The sequence below is a fragment of the Grampus griseus genome (assembly GCF_964374135.1).
Source record: "Grampus griseus genome assembly, chromosome: 17".
Lineage (NCBI taxonomy): Eukaryota > Metazoa > Chordata > Mammalia > Artiodactyla > Delphinidae > Grampus > Grampus griseus.
This window is the reverse complement of record NC_139011.1, coordinates 3,432,617-3,450,053: the sequence shown is the minus strand read 5'-3', so window position 1 is coordinate 3,450,053 and position 17,437 is coordinate 3,432,617. Positions and strand designations below refer to the sequence as shown.

Below are 17,437 nucleotides of genomic sequence, written 5' to 3'. Positions count from 1 at the left end.
GTTCCTACTGGGCCAGGCACTAGGCCAGGAGCCAGCACTGCGATAATGAGAACATGATCCCTGCCCAGAGTGGGCTCCCAGGGCAGAGAGAGACACGCAAGCAAATAAGGACACCCCAGCATGAGATGTAGGGGACGCGTGGATAAAAGGCAGGAGGAGTGGGGAAGCCCTAAGACCCCGAGGATCAGGAGATAATGCGGCCGACGGGGTCGGGCGGGGCGCTGCACACAGAGAACGGGACGCCCCAAGCCCGCACCATGCTATGTGTCATTTTACTTCAGCACTGTTTCTTCCCTCTTTTTCTTTTTCCTATTGCTATGGGACAGTACTTGGAAACTGGATGATGAAAGAGGTAAAAAAAGTATGCATTATTTTTGGCTTTTTAAAATGCACAATGATTCCGGTAAAACTAAACAAACTCTTAGCATACGACCCAGCTGCCATGCCCCTTGGTGTTTACCCAAAGGGGCTGAAAACTTACATCCACACAAAATCCTGCACATGGGTACTTAGAGCAGCTTTATTCACGACGGCCAAAACTTGGAAGCAACCAAGACATCCGCCAGGAAGTAAACAGATAAACTGTGGTACTTCCAGTGGAATATTATTCAGTGCTAAAAAGAAAGGAGCTATCAAGCCATGAAAAGACACGGAGGAGCCTTCAGTGCATATCACTAAATAACAGAAGTCAGCCTGAAAAGGCTACATCCTGTATGCTTCCAACTGTATGACATTCTGGAAAACACAAAACTAAGGAGACAGTAAAACGATCACTGATGACCAGGGGCCAGAGGTGAGGGAAGGATGCACAGGCGGAGCACGGGGGATTTTATGATGATGGACGCACGTCACTATACGCGTCATTGTCCAAACCCACAGAATATACAACAGCAAGAATGAAAAGAAAACAAAAAACACTTTCCCTGATAAAAAGCTGGTGTAGGCGGATGGAGGGTACACAATGACATACACACGCGCTCTCTTTTTTTTTTATAAATATATGTATATACATTTAACGGAGAAACTCGCAGCCTTTGCCCCATGGCCTTAACAATTCCCACAGCTCTCAGGTGCCTGTTTTCTGACTATGTGCCCCCTGGTCACTAACAAGCCCTGGAAACAGGCTCCTACTATCAGCAGTCTTAAGCTCTTTCCCAGGATGCGATGGATGCCCGGCCTTCCGTGAATCTCAGGGATTTCCAAGACGACCCTGATGTCAGGGGGGAGGACACAGCAGAAGGAGGCAACTGGACTTGGCCTCTGGAATCGGGCAGCTGGTGGACAACTGATACATTCCTGAAGGGAGGCGTGGTCTGCTCCCTGTACAGCCTCACCTTACAGGGCCTTTGCCTCTTTCCCTTCAGGATGCCCCGTGACTGACACAGCAGGGTACCCCACGCACCTCCGAGGTGACACAAGGGGACTGGCATGTCTGGAGCAGCTGCAGGTACATAAGAGCTACTCGCTCAGCCTTCTCAACCCCTCCCCGGGCAGGTACCGCCATCAGCCCAGGTGTGCCGATGTCAACACCGACGCCAAGGCAGGGTAAGCAACTTGCCCGAGATCGCGCCACAGGCAGAGGTCAAGAAGGGAGGACCTGGCCCAGGTCTCTGCAACCCTGAAGGCACGGCTTTTCCACTAGTTCTTAAGTGGAGAGATTCTCAGCTACGGCTGCACTTCACACAAACCCCCGGAGCTGTAACAGTATTTTGAATATAGTAAGGATAACATTCATAGTTTTATGCGTGTGTGCAGGTGTGTGTAAGTACACCTGAGCACGTGTATATGCACGGTGCACATACTGTGTGCATATGATACCTATGCAATATATTCATTCTTAAGTTGAAAGATAGGGAAGGCAACTGATAAGATGGCCCTGAGTGGGCGGATGCCCGCTATTGTGCTAAAATGCTCCGCGTCACGGCCTCGGGACTGATACGCGGTGATGGCGCCCCTCCTGCGCAGGTCTGTCATGTAGCCTTGCCCTTGATCTATCTGATCGTCCAGTCGTTGGCCCTTCCCTCCCAACACACTCTGGGGTCCTCCAAGCCACTGTCCTGTAACAACTGCCTCTCTGGTGCCTGGAGAGGCTCCTGGGAAGCTCTCGACTGACAGGCAGAATGAGCCAGGGAGCCGACAGGAGGGAGCTCACCGCAGTAGGCCTCTCACGAGCCCGCTTCAAACCCTGGCTCGGACACCCACGGGCAGTGTCACCTGGGGTGGGTCACCTGATCCCGCTGAGCCTGTCTCCTCAACGGGCACGCAGAGATGACAGAAGGGTTGGGGGATGACACAAGAGGCCCAGAGGCCTCCTGCTGACGGGGAGGGCTAGAAAGCGTGACCGTGTAGAATACAGAGGCGTCAGCAAGTGGTCCAGGAGGAAGCCTCGGACGCCCCCTTCCCTCCAAGGCCAGGGGCACAGGGGCTCACGCGCTGGAAGCCCAGGGGAGCTCCTCTGCCAGCGCGGGTTTTACTGTGTCCATCGTGGGCAGGTTCCAGCGGCTAACGGGTCCTTTGAGTCAATGTACCTTCGTGGAGACCTTCTGAACTGACACAGATTAAACGACTCCATCATGTCAACACCCACTTCCTTTCAGTTTTGCCACCAGTGGTTCTAATACTCTGCTGTGAGGCTGCCTTGTTATCCAAGTTCCAGCCCAATTTCACCGCGGAAGTGCTCCCTTCTGTGAAAGACGCTAGGTAAGGCAGTCCGAGAAAGGACGCAGCGATTCTTCTGGGCCATCGGTCAGTCTGCTGATAAGCATGCCGTGGACTAGACTCCCAGCCCAGAGGAGGGGCCCTGGACTGGCCTCAGCCCTGCCGACCCCTGCAGGCTCGGGCCCTGGGACCAGCCTGCCCAGCTTCAGGCTGCCCCACACTGCTGGCCGGGACGAGGATCCCGACCCTCCTTTCACTTCTCCTCCCACGGTGGGATCTGCGTCCCATTCCCAGGCCCAAAGGCGGTGTGTGGGGTTGAACGGGAAGAGCTTCCTTAAGCTGGGGAACAGAGGTGCTAGTGGGGCCCAAACAAGAGGGCAGCCCCCGGAGTCCCTCAGGGGCCCAAGCAGGCTCTCTGAGCTTCGCTGGCTACAAGCCCGATCAGGGCCAGGAGAACCGGGTGCCAGCAGCTTGAGATCCCTTGTGGGGCCCCAGAGAAAGGCGCCGGTTATACAGAACGCCTGTCCCGGGAGACGGGGAAGAGCACGCCTCTGCCCCACCTTTTCCCCAAGGTCTCGCTCCTGGGAGGGAGGAGAATAAAGCGGTGATGTCTTCCAGGTGTCCTGCAGCTTGCAGTCAGCTCCACTGCTATTTCCTCACAGGACCCAACTGAGACCCCAGTTTGCTGGCAGCCTGAATGACAAGCCCAAGGGCACGAGCTAGGCATTGGCAGAGACGCAACTAGAAGCCAGACCTTCGGCTCCCAATGCTGCGCTCTTTGCCCAAGGTCACAGCGTGGCATTTCTGGTGCAGCAGGAAGTGGGCTGCCCCTGCGAGGACAGCAGCTTTGCGGCCATAGCCTCTGTGCCCTCAGAACCTCCCCACCCCGCCCTGGCCATGCATCTGCTGGCCAAGCAAATGGCAACACCACCCCCAGCTGCCCAAACTAGAAACTTCCCTTTCCTTCTCCACAACCCACACCCGCCAACTCTCTAGCCTTCCTCCCTCCTGAGGGTCTCCGGATCCCGACTCTTCTCTCTACTCCAAAGGGCGCCCCCAGGCGCAGCCACCATGACCTACCTGAGACCACCCAGGCTCTCACCAGCTGTCACCCCTTCCAGACACTTCCTAAAAGGTCAAGCTGACACTCTCCTGCCTCGAGCTCTCTTGTGACCAACCCTTCCCCTCCAAAGACATGGCTTTGACTATGGCTCTCACAGGAGGATTTCAGCCCAGGGTGAAGCTGTCATTTATCCTGAAGGTGAAAACGGGGAAAACCCAAAAGACAAAGACATCTTCAAATGTATCCCTCATTAAAAATGTATTAAGACTCATTGGCCTCCAAGGTCCGCTAAGATCTGGCCCAGACTGTCCACTCATGACCTCCCCCTACACTCGGGCCACAGGAAACACCCAGCTCTCCCATCCTGAGCTGCAGTGAGCTGTTCGTCAAATGGGAAAAATAACCCTTGCCCTGGAAAAACGCAAACATTTACAAGCTTAAGTTAGTTTCAGAGGAAGCAGCATAACGTATGACAAATACACACAGATGCCGCTCGGGCTAACATGTGCCGCAAAGTCCCAGACGTCCAGAACTCTACTTCCCCTCCTCCCCACCAGCCCCTGAAACCAGTTCCCGTGGACAGTCAGGATGCTGCCACTCCCGTGTGGGCCGCAGCCTGGTCCTGCCAGACCTGGAGCCACTCAGCTCCAGGGCTGCGTCAGCTACCAGAGGTGGACACGAGGTTTCCCAATCCCGCTGGGCCTCTGAGAGCCCTAAGCGGCACCAGCGCTACCCCGATGTCTCCCCGTGGGCAGCTGCTGAGAACAATGAACCTTAATCATCTGACGGGGCGGACGCTTTAGAGCGGAGAGACACAGGAAGCGGCTTCGCTTCTTCATCTGTTCATTTTCCAAACCTCAGACAGAAAATGCTTGTGTGCTTCATTTTGAGCTTATGAAAAAGAGTTAGAGAATTTTTAATGTCTACTCATCCGCTGGGGATGAAAAGGCATGCATTTGGGGTGTAAGGTTAGATGAAAGGAAAAGATCTAATAATCATGGCTCCATCACAGAAAGTAGATAAGCAGACACCAGTGCCTTCTGATGGAGATTCTTTGCAAAAAAAAGAGAAAACTATCACTGAATATGATCAAGCCTCTAGAGCTTACTACCAATTTAATAAGGAATAAAGAAAAAGAAGTCAGTCAGAGGAGCAAGGTCACCACCACCACAGGCACCCAACTGGCCAAATCCCCAACTGGGGGACCTGATTTAGTCAATGAACAATTGTGAGAAAAAAGAGATGCACAGGGAGCCTACAGATTAAAAATGGACGTGAGACTTATCAACCTCTTGAATTCTGATTCCAAAAAATGGAATGGCACCGTGGGCTTCCCATGGCACCGTGGGCTTCCCTGGTGGCGCAGTGGTTGAGAGTCCGCCTGCCGATGCAGGGGACGCGGGTTCGTGCCCCGGTCCGGGAAGATCCCACGTACCGTGGAGCGGCTGGGCCCGTGAGCCATGGCCGCTGAGCCTGCGTGTCCGGAGCCTGTGCTCCGCAACGGGAGGGGCCGCGGCGGTGAGAGGCCCGCGTACCGCAAAAAAAAAAAAAAAGAAAAAACAAAACATGACACCGAGATCATTGGAAATTTAAACATTGATATTGAGGAACTGCTCATTTTAAAACATGATATGGCATTGCAGTTATGTTTTTTAAAAGAACTCCAATGTTGACTATTAAAATATTTGCAGATGAAACGATACGTCGTCTTGGATTTGCTTCAAAATAACACAGGAAATGGGGCAGTTGGTGAAGGAGAGATGAAAAAGATTGGCCATGAGTCACTAGTTATAGAAGCTGGGTGAGAAGTACTGTGACAGCACCTCTTGTATATATCTGAATTCTCCACATAAAGTTTCTAAGTAAAAGAATGAATAACGACACACCCCTTCCCTTCGGCACCTTCACTGAAGTGGCCCAGTGCCGAGGTGGGCATGGCTGGGCTTCTTCCCCCCGCCCATCTGACAGATGAGGCGTTAGCATCAGAGAGTGTGAAGGACCAGCCAAGGGCACGACCAAGGACCAGCAGAGCTGGGGTTGCAGCGCACGTCTCGGCTTGGTCCAGGGCACTCTCCTCTTCCCACCGGATAAGATGAGACCCTTTCCCTAACATGTGGGCAGACACCTTTGGGGGCCCTGAGAGGTCTGCACATGGGGCTCCACGGCCAGACTCCAATCCCCATGAAGGGAAAGATGAGTTCCCAGAATTTCTAGCTCCAGACCAACCGGAGCACCGTGGCTGGGGGAGACTGGGCTTGGGAGTGTGAGGGATAAGCACCAAAGAGAACACAAGACCCGTGTCACGACCCGCCACCTCTTCCTGGTGAACGGAACCAGGAGGACCCGATGGGGTCAGCTTAAAGCCTGCCTGAGTCAGGCTGTGAGTGGAGGCGCCCTGAGGAGGACCCCTAAGGAGGAGGGGAACACTTGTGATGACACTCAGCACGCCCACTGCTAACTCCCTCACTCATGCACATTACCTGAGCACCTGCTGTGTGCCTGACAGTGGATCAAGGTGTTAGAGGGATGTTCAGAGCTGAGCAACACACACACACTGCCCTCAAAGAACCCCAGTCGAGCCCCGTGGTCCCCGCACAGGGCCACACGCTAGAGTCGCCAGGCGAGATTTACAGGTCCCGATGCCCAGGTGGCACATGGGCACACAGAGGAGCAAGACACGGCTCCAGGGGGAGATCGGGGAGGACCCGGTGGGGCGGCTCTATCAAGGCTTGAAGTCCCGCAGTGCTGACCCTGCAGGCCACGTTCTGCTCTCCCATCTGTGCCGAAGGTCGAGGGACCACAGGGGGACGGCCTTGCTCTCTCCGGGCCTTCCTGTCACTTCCCAGGGGTGGTCATCTGCCTGAGATTCCTGTGGGTGCACCTCCCCCGAGACCCCGGGCGTCCCGCCAACCCCCAGCTCCCAACTGCAATGATGCCTGCCCATAACCTCGGCCCCCAGACCCAGGGGCGGCAGGTCTGCTACAGCGGACGCCTCAGTGTCGCCCTCTACCCTTCCAGTTACCTGGTTACCAGTTCCCTGGTCAGGCCTCGTTAACAAGTCCTCATAGTAAGTCCTCCCTGTGAAGTGGCTGGGTGGCCTCTGGCTCCTGACAGAGGAGGACCTTCTGTCCCCACGTCAGTCACCGCCCAGAAGCCTGGGCAATGCGGCTCCAAGTCATAACTAAGCACTTGAGCAGAACTCCGCAGTCATCTCCCCAGAAAGGAAGCACAAGACCCCCAGCGCACGCCCTTCCCTAGGCCTGGCGGCTCGGACGGTGGGAGCCGTTCTCACAGCTGAAAATAACACGACCTGCCCGTCATGGGGCACCTGCCGGGGGTCACGTGCAGTGCTAGGCACACAGCCTGGACTAACTTTAGGACTTATAACGACCTGCAGGACACGCATCGGCATCCCCACTTTACTTGAAAGCTCGACAAGGCCAGGCGACTTACCCAGACCGCCGAGCCAGCCAGTGGCCGAGCGAGACCGGGCCTGGGCTCTGTGTGGCCCCAGGTCTGTGCCCGCTAGGCCCGTGTCCACGGGGCGGGCGCCTGAACACCAGCCTGCAGCCAGGGCGTGGGTGCAGGGGGCACCACCTCCTGCCCCAGGGAGGCTCCAGTCGCTCAGGAGAACAGAGGCCACACAGAGCTGCCTGGCATGTGGAGCCCAAGCGAGTGACCTGGTTTTTCTCCTCTCACGAAGAGGAGAGACTCTCTCCTGTCATCGGAGTCCGCAAACTGCAGCACCTTCCAGGTATCGAACCTCTGCCACCTGGATGCTTCTCCAGGCTGAGCTCTGGCCCCTCTTCTTGCTGCCTACGAATCATTAGGGGATCCTACTGATTCTGGCGCCATCGGGTTTCTCTTAGGAGACTTGCAAAACCGCTAACTGGAAGGGATGCAGAGTGGGGTGGCAGAGACGCTGTGGCCAGGGAGCGAGGCGCCCGGCACCAGCGTCATTCTGCCCGGGGCCTGTGAAGCAAACCCGAGCCTCAGTTTCCCCATCGGGCAGCTGAAAGGACAAGAACACACCACGGTGCTTTCTCCTGGTTTCCATAAGTTTACTTTCTGAAGGACTCTCCCACTTTCCTCCCAGCCTGAAAAAGGAACAAAGAAAATCCACAAAGTCTTCTGACTCATAACGGCTGCAGAAGAGACCACCGGGCTGGGGGCACAGGCTTGTTGACTGCAGGGGACAGGGCAGGCCACCCGTGGAAGGAGGCCATGTGCAAATTCCAGCTGCGGTTACACAGCAAAGGGCAACAACACCGGGCTCCTAACAAGGGCTTCCTTGCATGATTCCGTGAAGCGTTCGACAGAACTAAACGAGAGAGAGACACGGAGACAGTTGGTAGGAGGAGCTAGACATTTAGGGCTGGGGCTGTTCTGGGCTCGGGTAAACACCAGAGGTTGGCCTGCGCAGAAATCACCGCTGACACACTCACTGTTCCCAGGGAGGGCACCTGCACACAGGTGAACAATCGCGGGGGTAGAGGACGCACAGGCTGCTCCCCAAACCCCTCTGCGGGGAGTTACAGGAGACCAAAGTCAAAATGAGAGGAGGACAGGACCTCAGTGGTCACCTGGCTGGTCACCTCTCTGAGCCTCAGTTTCTTCACCTGCTAAATAGGGATGATGGTCATGATAGCGACCTCAAAAGACACGTTGAAGACAGAACACGCAGCCCAGCAAGTAACCGATCACAAGTCATCGCTTATCACGTGATCACTTCTTTTGCTCGTTCATTCCTACAGGAAACATTGTCTGAGCCTCTCAAAGGACCAGGGAAGAAGTTAAAACCTAGAGGAGGGAAAAGGCTTATCTAAAGCCACTCAGGAGGCAGAAGAAGAAAAGCTAAACCGGAAATAAACTGCGGGCTGAATGCAGTGCTGCGCCACAGGCTGGACCCCTCGGACCATCAAGAGAACCCTAGAAACACAACCACAATGCCGTGGGGCACCCAGGCCTTCCCACTGCCGCCCCAGAGCCCTGCCAGGATCCTCCAGATGTGAGGGTCTGGCCCTCCCCAAGGCCTGGACGGCGTGAAGGGGAAAGTCTCAGAGCGCCGAAGTTGTACTTGCTCTAGAGCCCGTCCCTGCCCCTCTGGCGTGACAGCCATTCTAGGACCCGTGCGGTGCACCATCCGGACACTGGACAGGGCTGACCTGTTCTCAGTCAGCCAACGGCGAGGCTCCCCAGCGAGGAGACGCCTGGACCAGACGTGCCAGGCCTGCCAAGCAGGCAGTGGCTCCTTGTGAGTGAGGGCGGGACAAGACGGGGTAGCCTGAAGCACGGGATGAGACGGCATCTGTTACTGTAAATTAAGAGAGATTTGTGCATAAATGAGGGTTGTCGTGAAATTTAATTTTAATGGTTTGATAATTAAGCAAAAACACAATAATTATCATACCTTAATTTTCCCAGTACATTTGCTGCTGGCGACACTGTATTTTCTTAAGGAAGTTCATGCTGTTTCACTCAGAAAAGCGTTCTACTGTTTCTGGTCATCTTTTGAAACTGGAGGAGGGGGGATGCCTAGTTCTGGGGACATAGACTAAAGAAGTGTAGGTAACTCCCGTGGAGGGGTATGGTGGCAACTGCGCAGCCCTGGGTTCCAGTTACAACGAACTGCGTGGCCCTTGGCAAGTTCGAGCTCTCTTACACATAAGCAGAGATGGGCACAATGCCCACAGCTTGAGGATGAGGATTAAAGGCAGAGATGCTTGTGAAAGTGGGTTCTTCCTTACACCACCCCTCGGGTAAAAATGAATGTTACTACAGGCATCTAGCTGCAAGTCTGGAGGACATTCTCAATGTCACGACCGATGGCGTGGAGCCCCAGGAAAGGCAATCAGCACAGACCAAGCGTCACAAATTGTGTATGGCAAAAGTGAAGTTAACTAATGGTGCTTAATTACAGAACTGATGCATCAACCAGGCCACAGAAAGAGAGATGAGTCACCGATTTCCAAAGGACCTTTCACAGAAAAGATGAGGAAGGTGAAAAGGTACTTGCTACATCCATTTGCTGAAACGTTGTATCTTAAATTATAAGATGACATAGATATCCCTAGGAAATACGGGTATAAGAGTGGTATTTCCAGTTTAAAAACTCGAATGTGCAGCCTGTGAAGAGGCCCTTCACGCCACCCCATGCACACGCCCCTTTCCAAGGTGTGCTGCCCCTTCACCTGGGCTGCTCTCCCTTGCACTCCAGCTCCACCTCACTCCTACTCAGTGTCCTGTTCTGTATTAGCACCACTTCCTCCAGGAAGCCTTCCCAGCCCCAAGCTGGGTTTCTTCCTCTCAGCTTTGGATTCTCCTCAGCCTGTGTGACAATCCCTGCCTTTTTTCCACACCAAACATAAGTGCAGTGAGGACACAGTGAGGACCTTACTCACTATGCTATCTCCTGGCAGGGCGTGGTACTCGCTCGCCACTCGGGAGGTGCTTGTTGAAGGAATGAATGAAAGCCTTCTGAGCCGGACACCCAGCCTGCTCCCCCGCCTCCCCGACTCCTGCCGGCCTGTACACTTGACAATGGACTTCAGCGCTAGTCACAGCTTACCTAAGGCTGCACAGAGCAGAAAGAGGAGAAAACAGAACCTGCTTCCCCCCACCCCCTCCAGCCCATCTGTTTTTTTTAACATCTTTATTGGAGTATAATTGCTTTGCAATGATGTGTTGGTTTCTGCTTTATAACAAAGTGAATCAGTTATACGTATACATACATCCTCATATCCCCTCCCTCTTGCGTCTCCCTCCCACCCTCCCTATCCCACCCCCCTAGGTGGTCATAAAGCACCGAGCTGATCTCCTTGCGCTATGCGGCTGCGTCCCACTAGCTATCTATTTTACGCTTGGTAGTGTATATATGTCCATGCCACTCTCTTTGTCCCAGCTTACCCTTCCCCCTCCCCGTATCCTCAAGTCCATTCTCTAGTAGGTCTGTGTTTTTGTTCCCATCTTGCCCCTAGGTTCTTCATGACCATTTTTTTTGTTTGTTTTTTAGATTCCATACATAGGTGTTAGCATCTCCAGCCCATCTTAAATCACCATTCCAAGCTCAGCCGTGGCGTCATTCAGACCTGGGTCCCACCAAGTGCCTTTGACCTCTGTACTCAGTCTGCTTGTCTATAACATGTGGACAGAATCTCCTATGTGAGGGTACTAGGAGGAGTGAGTGCCTGACCTGCAAACACACGGGGCTCAGAAACTGTGACTCCAAGGACACGTTTCTCTTGTACTTGGCACGCCTTTCTACCCGGAGGGAGGGGGAGACAGATGCAGGCTCCCAACAGTCTAATTGGAGTTGGTCCCTCTCCTGGACTGCAGGTCACCCTTAAAAGGATGTCAAATGCCTTGTGACCCAGGATGCCAGGGCTCTGAGAAGAGCAGCATCACAGCTACGTGGATTCCAGGAATACGGCTTTTCACTGAGGGTGAGGCTGTGTCACCCTGGCAGAACCCGTGGTTCATCTGCCCACTCCCCAGGGAGCAGTGGGAAGGTGGCCTGCCACGCACTGGGAGATAAAGCCAGAGTCTGAGGGCCACCGCTGCCCTCACCACCGGGGAGAGCTGGCCCGCCCTGCTCTCCTCAGAGTGGCCGAGCCTGGCCGAGGGCAGCCCTCATGAGCGCCTAGGGAAGCCTGAGGTGTGTGTGTGGGGTGCCGGGTGACAGCCTTCGGGGGTTGAGCTCAGGACTCCGGGAGGGCACTGGGCTCCAAGGAGACAGAACCTGGAGGTACGGGGACAGCAGCCCAGGACTCAAGGGGCTTCCACCTTGAGTCCACCTTGAGCTCAAGGTCCACCCACCACAGCTTCCTCCCCCAGACCTGCTCCGTTAGACCAAAGACCTGGGCCCTCTCCACGGAGGCAGAGCGTGTGTCCAAACCAGGCAAAGCTGGAGAGGTCTGGAAAGGGAAGTGCAGTGACTCCCTGCATCCCCGCGAACGCTGGGATGCCCGGTGGTCACCCCTGGGTTAGCGGGGGCAGTGGGAGCAGAGCCAAAGTGGACTCCTCAGACAGAACGGAGCATCACAACCTCCGGTTTACCCCCCCCCCACCCAAAACAGCAGGAGGTCCCATCAGGCAGGAGTGGCAGGGCCGCCCCGGCCGGGGAGTGTCGTCAACTCCCGGCCATGAGGGGTCCTTGCTTACTCATCCTGTGGCTCCTGGAGCCTGACGCAGGCGCCGCAGAGCAAGTTCTCAAAGCATCAATATTTATCGAATGAATATTTTATGAATGAATAAAGAATGCATGAGTTAGATGCATCAAGAAACGAGAATTTAAGCAAAACGCTTAACAAGGAAGAAGCCGGAAGCACAAGACTGCACTGTGCTTAGTTGCGAACGGGGTCGTTAACATCGCTGACCTCTGTGGCTGACAGTGAGTCAAGCCTAGAACAAGCTCAGCAGTTTGTAATTTTTTTAAAGCAGGATTTATGTTGGTGTCACGAGATGACCAGAAGGATGTCCTCTGGGATCCCAGGCTACATCAAAACACCTAGACGAGGCAGACAAGGCAGGGGGCAGACGGTCTCCTTCACAACTTGGAGACCAGCACGGGGCCCAGGGACGCAGCAGCAGCCCAGGAAAGAGCCTGTCCTCACGCCCCGGAGCCAGAACACTCAGCACGGCCGCCACGGCCTCCGTGCACGAGCACGTGAGCCCTGCACACGCCCAGACAGCAAGAACCCCCTAGAACAAGGAGCTCTTGAGGGAGTGTTTCCTTCCTCTCAAGGGTCAGGCCATCAACGCCCTCCCAGCACCAGCCCCAGACAGCAAATACGACCGTGCATTTATATGTCATCACCATCGATAATGACATTAGACAGCCACACCCTGGAAGCAATCTCGCGGTGGATCCGCGTGGAGAGGGATAAACAGTGCATTCACGAACGAATCACGAAGAGCAGTCAGAGGGCAAAAGCCTGATTCACAGTCGACTCCAGAGCACAGTGCTGATTTAAAGTTATAAAGACACGCAGAAAACGACGTACGATATGGAACCACTAATGACATTAAAAAAAAACCGAATACAGTGCTTGTTGTGCCTATAAATAAATACAATAAAGCAGTAAAGTGTGGAGTGGATGATGCCATGGCCTCCGAGACACACAGACTCTGGGAGGAGGAAGAGAAAGGAAGGTGGGGGCGGGGGCCGGGGGCGGGGCTGTCAGGCTTCGCTGCTTTATTTATTTATTTATTTATTTTTGGCTGTGTTGGGTCTTCGTTTCTGTGCGAGGGCTTTCTCTAGTTGTGGCAAGCGGGGGCCACTCTTCATCGCGGTGCACGGGCCTCTCACTATCGTGGCCTCTCTTGTTGCGGAGCACAGGCTCCGGATGCGCAGGCTCAGTGGCCATGGCTCACGGGCCTAGCCGCTCCGCGGCATGTAGGATCTTCCCGGACCAGGGCACGAACCTGCGTCCCCTGCATCGGCAGGCGGACTCCCAACCACTGCGCCACCAGGGAAGCCCTTCGCTGCTTTTTCAGTTGCTTATTTTTTTCCAACATTTTCTTACGAGTTGAAAGAATTCCTCGGAGAATACTCTATATACCCACTGGTATATTCTATAATTAACATTTTATTCTATTTGCTTTATCAACTCAGTCTGTCCATGTTCCCATCCCTCCACCCATCCAGGAATCTAGTTTTTTAGGCATTTCAAAGACTAGTGCAGATATCATACACCACCCCCAAGTCCTTCAACAGGCAGAGTTTAACATCTGCTTACAGTTTTTCTTTTGATATAAAATCGACTCTCAGAGAAATGCACAAATCTTAAGTACACGTTGGCTAAATTTTAACAATGGCAAGCACCTGTGGAACCCACACCCAAATGTCAAGCTATACAACATGGCCATCACCTAGAAAATCCCCTTGTGCCCCTTCCTGGTCAAAGCCCATCCCAACCTCTCCAGAAGCAACCGATTCTCTGTTTCCACCGTCACAGAAGAGTTTTGCTGGTTCTGGGATCTCAAATGAAGGGAACCACACGGTACATTCTATTTTGGGTCAGGCTCCCCGCACTCAGCATAAGGTTCCTGAGATTCTCCCATGGTGATGTATTAGGAGTTTATCAGTTTTTGTTGTTGAGTAATATCCCATTAGGAAAACGCCACCATTTGTTAATTCATTCTCCTGTAACAGACACCTGAGCTCTACTTTTTGGCTTGGAACATTCTTTATAGGTCTTTTTGTGAACATATGTTTTTAAATTTTTCTTGAATAAATAACTAGAGTTGGAACTGCTGGGCAGAGTACGTGTATGTTTAGTTTTGTAAGAAACTGCAGCAGCCTCTTCAAAAGTGGTTGCACTGTTTCACATTCCCACCCAGGCATGAACCTTCCAGCTGCTTCATGTTCCTTGTGGACACCTGACATTGTCAGTCTGTCATTTTAAGCATTCTCATGAGTGTGTAGTGCTCTCTCATTGCGATTTAAATTTGCATTCCCTCCTCCCCACTGACCAATGGTGTTAACGTCCACTATTTTTTTTTAACATTTTATTTCCTTGAGGGAGAGAGAGAGAGAGAGAGAGAGAGAAGACAGAAAGATAGAAGGAGACAGAGACAGAGAGGGAGACAGAGAGGGAGAGATCTCGAGCAAATATAGCAAAACGCTGAAACCTGAGATATGGTATGCTAGTATCTAAATTATTTTCTATATGTTTCAAGTATTTTGCAATTACAAATAAAAATGATATTTCACCTATATCTTACTCCAGCTATACCCCCACCTATAAGGGTGTGGCCCTAACATCCAAGCTGCACTTGGGGGCACAGCTCCTGGTCTGGAGAGAGGCCCAGAGGAGTACGAGTGGGCCAGGCCCTGGGGAAGCGATCCCCACCACAGCAAAGAGCTTCTTTCCAGAGTCACCGAGCTCGACCTGCCTCCGGACCTGCCCCTGTGGCCCCGGCTCTGCTCCTGGTCAGCTCTTACTTCCACCCTGGCTCCCTGCTCGCCTCTGCTGGACCAGGGCACGTCCTGCGGCTGACCCTGGCCAGGGCCCACGGGGGCCACCTCTCTTTGCCCTCCAAAGGCTGAGCTCGGGTGACACAGCACCTCTTCCAGGCACCTCTGCCTGGCCTGTCTCCTGTGACATTAATTTCTCCAAGGAGCTTCCCACTGACATTGATATGCGTCCCTCAGATCAACACCCAGTGAGCCCAGCTTTCTTAAGAATTTAGAAGTGAAAGGCCTCGCCCAGATGTCTGGGCGTCCTCAGACATGGTGCCTGAAAGCTGCTTCCTTGGACGGACACCATTCATTTCTACCTTGACTTTACACTTGGCTCCAATTTGCAACCACGACCGATCCTGTCACTGAACTTGAATAAGGGCTGTGATGCCTCTGAAAGGGGGACCAGACTGCCCACCCTCTAAGGTCTCGAGGCTGGACTGTTTCAGCACCTCCCAAGCAGGGTGACGAGAGCAGGGCCAGGGAGCACGTGGGGCCGTGACGACACTCACCGTTGGCACTCGCCGGCGTGCAGGACGAGCTCTTCATTGCTCCGCGCGCTGACTGTCAGCTCGTGCTCCGTGGAGTTGAAGACGTCCAGGAGCAGGTGGCACTGCCGGGCACTGCGGTGCAAAGACAAAGCCAAGTTCAGCATCTTCTGGCAGCCAAAGAGGAGGGTGACTCCGCTTCCCCCAACCCCCGAAGATTTTACACCACTGGAGGACACGAGAAGTACGATTTATCAAAATGTCATGTACCCCGGGACACAAAGGCTTACGAAGAAGACGCATTCTGAACTAATTGTGAATTCTACACAATGGGTTTGGACAGGAGGTCCTCCTTGGTCCTGGGACACATGCTTACAACCCAGCTCTGCCCTTTACACACTGAGTGACCTTGGGAAGGTAACTTGAGTTCTCCAAGCCTCACATGTGTGACCGCTAGGACGCGTGACCCAGTGGGAAAGCACTCGGCATACAGTGTCATTCAATAAGTGACCACGTCATGGCCCTGGATTTCTACGGGTGCCAGGCCAGGTGCTGGGCAGGGGTCCACAGAGAGCCGTGCCCATGCTGTCTGTGCACATGTCCACCGAGAGTCCTCATGGGGGCCACCCCTCACTCCCCCAGAACTGTGGGTGACACCTGGGGTCACTCACCACCCACCTGAAACCTCCTTTCCCTGGCCTTCTCTACCGCAGACAGTAAAACTGCAGTAACCAAGTTCCCGCCGCCCCCTTCCCCAAGGGGAGCGCCATGGAACAAAGTTCCAGCCAATAACCGGCTTCTGGAGACTTTTCATCCCAAACAAGAAGACAAGTCCTTGAGAGGGGAAGGCGCCACCCTTCCACCTCCTGACTCCCTTTGCTTCCTCCCCGGGGAGGAGCAGGACGCCAAGAAGCTCAGGGACTCTAGGGGGCGATGGGGACGAACGCCATGGCTGTGGAGGGCAGAGTGGGGCCCTGGGAAATGATAGCACAGACCCATTAGCTACATGTGAAAAACAAAATTCCAGCCACGTACGCTTCGTTTGTGCTAGCTGCCATTTGTCAGGTCCCCATTACGGTCCAGTGCTTGCCTAAAACTAACACCGCATCTCAAACACCAAGTGTCGCAGCTGGCTCATGACAGCTGATGGATAAGCGTCCGCTCATCAAAACGGGACAACCGGGCCTAAGACAGGAGCAGACAGCAACAGAGGCAGCAGCCATCCTCCTTCCTGGAGGAACAGGGTAAGGAGATTTTCAGAGAAGAAAAAAAAAAAAGCCTCAGAAAAGGACCTGTGCTCTGGTCTCTTTCAGCTGAGCATTTCTTCAAAACATGACCTTCCATAGGGCATCTGAATTCTCAGGTGTGTTTCCCAAAGTGTGACAAGGGAAGATTTCGCTGGTTGTTAAGCAAAGGGGAGACAGGACTCACACCCACACGTGCCGGCTGCCTGCATTGCTTATTTCATACAAAAGCCCTGCAAGGTTGTCCTCCCGAGACCCACTGATGGAGAGGAGAGGAGAGGAGAGGAGAGGAGAGGAGAGGAGAGGAGAGGAGAGGAGAGGAGAGGAGAGGAGAGGAGAGGAGAGGAGAGGAGAGGAGAGGAGAGGAGAGGAGAGGAGAGGAGAGGGAGGCTCAGGAGATGACGAAAAGTGCTGGTGATGACCGAGAGTCAAGACATCGAGCTAGAAATCCTGTAGCGCTCACAGCGGATGAAGACGCATATTCCAACCCAAACTGCGTCCCCTGTTCTTTCCAGAGAAGGGAACCGAGATGGAGAGGGCGCAGTGACGTGTCCAGGGGTTCACACACGCACACACGCGCGCTCACATACACAAAGACTGACAGCATCCTAAGGCCACTGGGCATCTGTGAGATACCAGATTCTCAAAACACATACGTGCGCTTACTCTCAAGGGAGATGGTAGAAGCAGCAGCCTGATCGTCCCGCTACGCACTACGAGACGTCGCACGCCACGTCTTGAGCTGATTCTGGGTTCTGTGGGTCGGGGTGTCCTCCCCAGAGGTTCAGCACTTGGAAAAACATTCATTAGCTCTGACAGCTGCCTCCGAGAGGCCTCTTCACTCAGCCCACAGGAAAATGAGCTTTCGAGAATGAAGATCTATTCTGCCTTTGTCATAACTTGATGAAATCTTTAATCACAGCAAAACCTCTCATCAGAAAAGGAAATTCATAAAACATTTATCAGAGGCAGAAAATTGAAGTGATATTTAAAAGCAGGAGAGAAAAGATTCAAATACGTG

The 17,437-nt window shown here is 53.7% G+C and overlaps 1 protein-coding gene across 2 annotated transcripts in view; it reads right to left on the bottom strand.

Annotated features, from left to right (window-relative positions):
- TRAPPC9 (trafficking protein particle complex subunit 9) overlaps positions 1–17,437 on the bottom strand; it is a 505,716-nt gene that overhangs the window by 167,312 nt on the left and 320,967 nt on the right. For both annotated transcript variants that reach the window (XM_082675096.1, XM_082675097.1), the window contains one exon: positions 15,197–15,307. In XM_082675096.1, coding sequence (XP_082531222.1) covers positions 15,197–15,307 — 111 coding nt within the window. The remainder of the gene's footprint in view (positions 1–15,196; positions 15,308–17,437) is intronic.